Raw genomic sequence first — 8,323 nt, 5'->3', positions numbered from 1 at the left:
CAATTCAAAACCAATATCAAGTACAAAGTGTACTTGTGTTGGTAAACTTACAACTTTGTATGAATTTACTCTTTGTATTTGTATAATCGTGTACACATGATACTCAATTTTTAGTTATTTTGATGTTAATAGTCATTTTAGGAGATTGAAGAATCTTGAATGTTGAAGCATTCAAAAAAGCTAAAGGTATTCTGAACACTTTGAAGTAGGAAATGCAAACGTATGCCTTTCTTCTTGCTCAAGATTTCAAAGTTGCCTTGATAACAATCTAGTGCAAAGATTACATGCTTGATTTCTGAAGATTGTCCTTTGTTCACACCGCTACAATGCCTTGTTTGTGTTTTGTTTAAGTCAAACCATAAACATGTTTAAAAAGAAGGTTTTGAATGCATGAACAAGTGCATCATATAACAAATTTAAAGTGTGTGGCAAGACATGTGCCTCACCAGGTCTTGCCAAGTTGAGGGACGAGATCTCATGAGAGAGGGGGGGGGGGGTAACAGTACAACTGTGTTGGTACGCTGAGCCGGCGCGAGTTGTGAAATTCGCGAGCTCTACTGTGACCCTGGAAATGATGGTAAAAGACAAGCTAGATCTATGGAGGATGGATGCATGCTTGAAGGAGGGAATGAAAAAAGTTAGGAGTTATTGTGTAATGAGGGAGGGGGGTAGCTTAATTAGCTGATTTTGAGGACATTGGGGTCACTCTGAGGGCTAGTCTCTTCATGGGGGTATGTGTAAGTGGAGGAGTGGACACGGACAAGGTGCTTTTTACACTGGCAAGTGCATGCACATGTCCAAGTCCGGCCACTCCCTCTAAAGCTTGACACATCAAAGAGCTCAATGAACTGCTGGTCCAACACCCTTGCCTTCGTTCCTGCAAAGCGTTGATACTCATCAAATATGGACGTCAATGAGAAGTTTTGCACCTTCCTCAAACACCCCACTAAACACCCTGTCCTGTGCTGCAATTAACACCATTAATCACTCTTAGTACTACCCCATCTTCAGCCTCCATCCTAATCTCTCACATAATTAGGGTTGCTGCATGCATTCGTTTGTACCTTCCCTTTCTTGCAATGTATCAGCACTGGATGATTTCTCTTGTCTGCAATCACCACGCCAACAGCTTGTCAATCTAAGAGAATGACTAGAAATGATACGAGAATGATTAGAATTGATCTGAAAGATTAGACGTTAATTAACTTCACTAAGCATGCACAGCTGCCGTCGCCATGGAAACCACCCACCTAGGACAACTTTTAGCGCCTCTCTAATCACGTTTACAGGCATATCCACGAAGGGCTCCTGTTTAAACACAGGAGGAAAGGTCAACAAGCGCTTAAATAATCATAGCACAGGCACCAGCTACACAAACCATCAGCTCGTTTAATCACTTGTACAGTATACTAGTTAAGAAAATAACTGCTTAATTAGCATTTTTAAGCCCTCGCTTTGGCATAATCCAATTCATTGGCTCATTATCCAATCGATAGAAGTGGTTGATCCCCTAATTGAGTCGAATGTCAAGCCTAATAACAAAGAAACAGTGGCCTAGCCACTAGAAATTAAGCCCAGAATCCTACTTGATTAGCTCATAATCCAATCGATTAAGTTCTGTGCATCTGAATATGGTGAAGAGGAACCCTAACCTTTGTTCCTTCTATCCCATGATGGAAGAGCTTAATGCCATGTTTCTGTAAAAACTCCATGTAAAGCTCTGGATAAGGCTCCGGGCAAAGATACCTGAAAGAATCCATCGCCTCATTAAAACCTTAATCTCAGTCATAATCAAGTCATCATAATTAGCCTTATCCAGGTCATAAACAACTACAAGAATCAATAACTGTCATCATCATATGATTGCTATAATTAGAGAAAAAACTGTGTTGATATATCTCTGTTAAGCCCACTGAACTCTAGCAGTAATTGCAGTTGAAATAAATGCTGTAGAATCCAATGTAATTAATGAGTGGTTGGATGTAATTAATGCAGAACATTTACACCTACTGCAATGGTGCAATGCCCAAATGTGCATTCACACAATTATAAAGCTTAACTGTACCCTAGTTCTACCCAATTAGTAACAAATTATCCATGCTTAAGATGGCGGAGCGCACCCTGCAGCAAAGCCTTCAATCATCAAAACAGAATGTGGTATCAAATTCTGCCTAATTTTTAATGAAGGTTGGGAGCTACAAGCAAGCCATAGAAGAGCAGACGATACTGTAAAAAATGATTAAACCGCCCAGGAAGGCGTAATGAAGACAGGTGAAATGATTAAACTGATTAAACTGATGAAACAGCCCATTAAGGTGGCTTAATTAAGACAAATGAAATGATGGAAGGGTGGCGACGACGTACACGATGGAGCGCAGTTGGAGGGTGTGGAGGAATGGGAAGTTGTTCACGTGGGGGTATCCGGATCTAAACACACCATCATCGACCATGGCGAAATTAAGAGGAGGGATTAGGAGCTCTCGATCTGATGATAATGATAATGGGAGGACAGGCAACGGCGAGGCTTCTTGAGATCCCATACTGTAATTCTCGCTTGTGGGCAATGCTCTCTTCCTCATGATCAACCCAATCTGGATGAGAGCTCAAAGCACACACAATCTGTACTCGTCTCTCTCTCTCTCTCTCTCACACACACACACACACAGTAAGTACTAGGCGCTCTCTCTCTCTCTCTCTCTCTCTCTCTCTCTCTCACACACACACACACACACACACACACACACACACACAGCTTCTCTAGACACACACTCTCTCTCTCTCTCTCTCTCTCTCTCTTTTACACACACACACCCCCACACACCACTTCTATCCCTTTATAACTCTAAGCTTCCCTTGTACACTTGCCCCCACCCATGGGACCGCATCTTTCCTACTTTGAACATTCTTGAGTATATGCTTTGTTTGCAAAAAAAGTGGCCACCCTCTGCCCTCGTGGCCATTGTCCATAACCACTTTGCTTTCAAGCCTTTATATTATAAAACCTCTTTCTCCATTTAAAATTGTGTTCCTTGTGTGTTCTTTTTATTATGGAGTGCAAAGCTTTAGATGATAATGCCCATGGATGCCTCCAACAAAAGCCATAGCACGAGATGTATGTGTGTGTGCCTTTTATGGAGGGAAAGCTCTATGGAGGGAAAGCTCTGGATGATAATGCCCATGGATGCCTCCACAAGTCATACCATGAGATGGAGGGAAATCTCTAGATGGTGATGCCCATGGATGCCTCCAAAAGCCATAGCATGAGATGACATTAGATGCTTGTTTATAACACGGATGTATGCTTGGAAAAGTGCACTCAACTCCGAATTCCTAATCATGGAAGAAGAACTATTCTTAGCTTTCTTTAACTTCGTTTGATGCTATGGAGATGCTATGGCATGGTCTCCAAATAAGGGGCAATGCATGTCAAACTTTGGTTCTGTTCCCCCTTAAACTTGTTGTGCCTCTTTCTAGGTTCATTTTCATTGCAATATTGCCCCCAAATAAGGAGAAAAGCAAGGGTAGTATACCCTATAAATATTGTAGGATGTTTAAGACAAGTGATTGTTGATACTAGTAGCATTTTAAGTAATTCACTAGTATATTTAGTTTCATTTGCAAGGTATATGAATAACCTCATTGAGGAGATAGTTTACATGGCATATTTCAAGATTGTGTGTAGTTAAAAGATAAGTTAGTATCTATGTCTAAAAAATTAACTACACAAAGCTCACTAAGAGTTTGGATTTATTAACACTTTGGGGATAAGAATGTTTGAATCCTATCTTAAAGCCCTATATGGTATATATTCCTAAGGGGTAATTGAAAACCCACTTGCTTGTGCGGCATAATTTTTAAACAAACCTACCAACTTTTTCTATAAAATAGGTTAATGGTGAATCTCTTCCTCTCCCCCCTTATCCCCCCTGCCCCCCTCTCACCCCCCTTCATCTCTCTCTCTCTCTCTCTCTCTCTCTCTCTCTCACACACACACACACACACACACACACACACACACACACACGTGTGTATGTTTGCACGTGCATGTTCACACACACATGCACACATATATGTATGCACGTGCACACACTCACACACACACATATCTTGCATATAACAATACACAATACAATAAGGGATTTCATTGTTTCATCTGAATGGAGTGACACATGAATTAAGAAAACAAAGAACATTAGCAGTTAAACTTTCTAAGTTTCTTAAGTTATTACTCAAAGGGTTTTCATTCTAAAATTAAGATTTGTAGCAATATGAATTTTCTGATTATGCTAACATTTTCAAGAACATTTTTGACAATTGTGAGTATAAGGATTGGTGTTGCATCTATTATGTGAGAACATTAATAGAATTAGGGGTGGTTAAAAAGTCTCAAGATGGACACTAAAGAAGATCACTTTATCGATAGGATGCACCTTTAGTTACAATATATGATGCTACCATTTAGTACAAATGACATCTTAGCTAGGTAACATCTTAGTCGAATAAAGGTGAGTGTTTTTTTAAGGGATGAATCCCTGAGACCCATCAATAAATATTTGACAAGGTAGGATGCCCAAAGATATTATTTTTTATAAGCATACGTGGTTATAGAAGGTGTAGGCTTATTACTACTCAATGTTGATTTTTAGAGGTTGGTTAAGACGCCCAAAAAAAACCATTACAAATGAGCAAGATCTTAGACATGAAACTTAAGCAAGTGATTATTGACATAGAGCTAAATATGAAGGTCGTGAGTGGTGAGTTTGAAAAAGACTCAACCTAAAGGTCATATGGACTACATAAATTGACTATAATATCTTGTGGAAAAATGCAATACTTTCTCCCAAAATTGAGAGTAGAAGATGCATATGGTATTCAATAAGATGTATAAATTAAAGAAGAGTTATGTTAAATGAGAAGGATTCTTTTTAATATGAAGGAATGCTATTGTGAGCACAATGAACATAAGATCTAAGGTGATTTCTCAAGAAGATCTTGAAGAGATGAGCAATTTTCAACTAGTGGCCAACCAAGTATGAATAATATCTTGATTGAGATAAAGGATAAGAACTAAGTACAATGTTATGACTAATCAAGGATCCTTGCTAATATTCATTATTTATTTTTCTCTTGAATGGTAGATTTTTAAAGTACAAAGGTACACAAAATAAAGCCCAAAAGAAGATTCAAATAGAAAAAGTATTCTAAGTAAAGTGAATCATAAAATCCCTAGACTTCAAAGAACCAATCACAACAAAATTAGAATGACATTTAGTCTTGAAAGTTGGAGGGAAACATGTTTATATCAAACTAGGTTCCTAAATGGTTTACAATTTAGAAAGGCACAGTGCATAAAATCCCAATGTGGATAAGGTTTAAGGATAAAAATGACTTTTAACCCAAGGACTATTTAGACATCAAGTATATGAAGGTATAAAAGGAATCGTGGATAAAAAATTTCACATTGTCTCCTCTAAAGTTAGCAAATGATTATGGTATCCAAAGGCTTCACCACCCACTCATTGAGAAAAAAAATTCAAAATTAACATGAATTGGCTATTGGGTATGCCTCACTTCTAGTATAAAGCACCCATGCCACTTGCATGAAAGGGGTTACTGAAAAAAGATACACACACAAATGTTTTTGGAAACGTCAAATATCTTATTATTTAAGCATATACATACTTATAGGATGCGATCTTTATTAGTAAAATAGGTTTTGGCATCGATAAGCGTGGAAACAAGTGTGGATTAAGTATGAGATTATGATAATGATAATGATTAACATAAGTGAGAAGAGCTTTGATGCACACAAGAAATTAGCGTAATAGCCAAAAGAGTTATACTCTCTATTGATTGTTGAAGCCTTTTATAAGCACCAAAATATGTAATCAAAACAAACTCCTTATGTGAGATATTAGCCTCGTATAAGCACAAAAATATGTTATCAAACTAAACTCCTTATGTGGGATATTAGTTACTTAAAAAACCTATGAACCCTCCTGGCTCACTCCAATGTTAATGGATGATTATTTGATATTTCTAAGTTCTAACACCCTCCTTAAATGATTATCCATCATTTAAGACGTGTGGATTTACAAAGCTCCTATTTGTCTTTAGTTTCACTACCTTACTCTAGATATGTTTGGATTTACCCAGCTATTTTTGGCTTTGGTTCTCACCAACTTACTCTATAGAGTGAAGATTTACAAAAGAGTAGAGGTACCAGTTGGGTGGCTTTGGTGGTTCAAGGAAGCCTTTTAGAAGGCCCAATCATAATCTTAAACAAAGTTGGCCTCTTCTTTGAAAGGCCAACCTTGAGCAATGTTCACCTCTTCTTTGAAGGATCGGTTCTTCCTCATTTCTTATAAGGTTTGATGATGATCTCTTTTTGATGAAGGAGTCCATATCTTAATTATTAGAGTTTTCACAATGGTTACATTTCTTCTTAAAGAAACAATCTTTCTCATCATTGTTATTGTTTCCACAACAATAATTATCTTTTTTACTTTGTAAGACTCTTTGATGGATCTTTTGCTGGAGTAGAAAGCTTAATCTCAACCCATTTTGAGATTCTTTATTTATCTTGGAGGGAGTTAATGATCCCTTCAGAGGTTGGAGAAGGTAGATTCTTGAGAGTAGTGGTAATATTCTCATGCTCCTTTGGCATGCTCTGTGAGTGCATCATCATCTTTCACTGGTGCGTCAATGGCCGAAAGTGAGTCATAAAACTCTTCATATGATTGATATGAGTAGCAAAAGATTAATTAATATTAATCTTTGGATCAAAACACAATCTTCAATGTAATCTTTGAGTTTTTTCCTTTTGCCCCAAATAATTTTCAAGTGCTCCCATGCTTCTAGAGAAGAGAAGACTCAATATCAGAGATATGATGAATATAGTTTAAAAGCAATAATAGCCAATGTATTATCATCCCTAGTGATCCATGCAAGCTCAACATCTCTAGTAGAAGGTTGTTTCTCCTTCCCATTGACCACACTCTGAAGACTTTCCCCAACCTTCATTTGCCAAGTATAGAAGCCATTGCCATCAAATTTATCCAAATTCATGGAATGGGATGCCATTATAATGATGAAGAAAGGTCTTACCTTCTGGTTATGCTCATTAGGGTAGTGTCTAATCCTTTATAAAAGAGATTAAGTGATAATGACACCATTAAACATGAGTAGTGTAAAACTCCCCCATGAACGATAGGAAAAACTACTAGGTGGGTTTTGGAGGATGCAATTGTTGGAGCACTAAATCAGGGGGATAATGTAATGGCATGCAATAGCAACTCCCTAATGTTAGAATTGAACCCTCAATGCTGAGAATTAATGTACTTGATTAGCACTAAATGATTTTTTAATGACAAAATATTAAAAACTATTAAAACCTTTGATTCTAACCAACAAATGATCATTTTTCTTCAAGATTCGAGTTATGCACTCCAAACCCAATATAAGATAAACCAGAAGAATTAGAATATCTCATACTACAAGCACTTTTTTTTACATTTTAGCACTAATGGTGGCCATCCTACATTTTAGCATGGATGGTTGTCATTTAGCACTAATGGTCGTAGTGCATTTTTTTTCACCTCTACTATGAATTCATACGAGTCCCTTGAGGTGATGATAAAGCCTTGTGTTAGCTTCTTCAATATTCATAAAAACCCTTATAGAATGATGCCAGAGCAAAGTAAAAGATTGACAAGGAGTGTTTAGGCAAAGTGGGAAAGCAAGGGTTTTTACTAATAAAAAGTGATTTAATGGTAGTAATCATGGATCAAAGCTCTAATACCATGTTGGTAAAATAGGGTTTGGTATAGATTAGGGTGGAATTAATCATTGTGATTAAGTATGTGATTATGATAATGATTAACATAAGTGAGAAGAGCTTGATGCACACAAAACATTAGCACAATATCCAAAAGAGTTGTACTCTCCATTAATTTTCGAAGCCTTTTATAGCTACCAAAATACATCAAAATAATCTAAACCTATGAACCTTGCTTATTCCATTGTTGATGGATGGTTATTTGCTATTTCTAACAATCTTAGCACCTATACTATTAGCAAGACATAATGGATGGATGATTATTTGCTAATTCGAATAATCTGAGCACCTATAATAATAGCAAAATTTAATAGTTGTTTAAAAATCCATATATTTACATTTATATACAATAAATGTAGAACTCATTAAAAATTCCTCTATGTAAGTAGTTACTGCAAGTGATATCATAAATGTTTTCCCTAATGCCACCCCTAACCTAAAAAAACATGTACATAATAGTTACTGTCACATGGGTCATGCTAGAAG

General features: G+C 37.0%; 1 protein-coding gene across 2 annotated transcripts; it reads right to left on the bottom strand.

The window, feature by feature from the left end:
- Window positions 1–227: 227 nt before the first annotated feature.
- On the bottom strand, window positions 228–2,704 carry LOC147609836 (inositol diphosphatase DSP4-like). Of its 2 annotated transcripts, none has more exons than XM_086787071.1 (5): window positions 2,365–2,704; window positions 1,653–1,746; window positions 1,251–1,308; window positions 1,065–1,108; window positions 228–877 (listed from the first exon to the last, which is right to left on the bottom strand). In XM_086787071.1, the coding sequence occupies exons 1-5, from the start codon at window positions 2,577–2,579 to the stop codon at window positions 674–676; spliced, it is 615 nt and encodes a 204-aa protein (XP_086643197.1). In that variant the 5' UTR covers window positions 2,580–2,704; the 3' UTR covers window positions 228–673. The 2 variants fall into 2 exon arrangements, with proteins under 2 accessions (XP_086643197.1, XP_086643196.1); XM_086787070.1 differs by having other exon boundaries at window positions 532–965; window positions 2,365–2,702.
- Between the last annotated feature and the right edge of the window lie 5,619 nt (window positions 2,705–8,323).

This window comes from Cibotium barometz, chromosome 50, assembly GCF_041138505.1.
Source record: "Cibotium barometz isolate CiBa-2024 chromosome 50, ASM4113850v1, whole genome shotgun sequence".
NCBI lineage: Eukaryota > Viridiplantae > Streptophyta > Polypodiopsida > Cyatheales > Cibotiaceae > Cibotium > Cibotium barometz.
The sequence above is the reverse complement of the archived record's forward strand: the minus strand, read 5'-3'. Positions and strand labels throughout refer to the sequence as shown.

Excerpts from the sequence above, each read along its gene's own strand:
- LOC147609836 (XM_086787070.1), bottom strand. The coding sequence starts at position 2,579 with ATGAGGAAGAGAGCATTGCCCACAAGCGAGAATTACAGTATGGGATCT. Across the intron at positions 1,747-2,364 it reads CTCCAACTGCGCTCCATCGT|GTATCTTTGCCCGGAGCCTT; the intron begins GTACGTCGTCGC and ends GGATTCTTTCAG. Across the intron at positions 966-1,064 it reads TACATTGCAAGAAAGGGAAG|CACAGGACAGGGTGTTTAGT; the intron begins GTACAAACGAAT and ends TGTTAATTGCAG.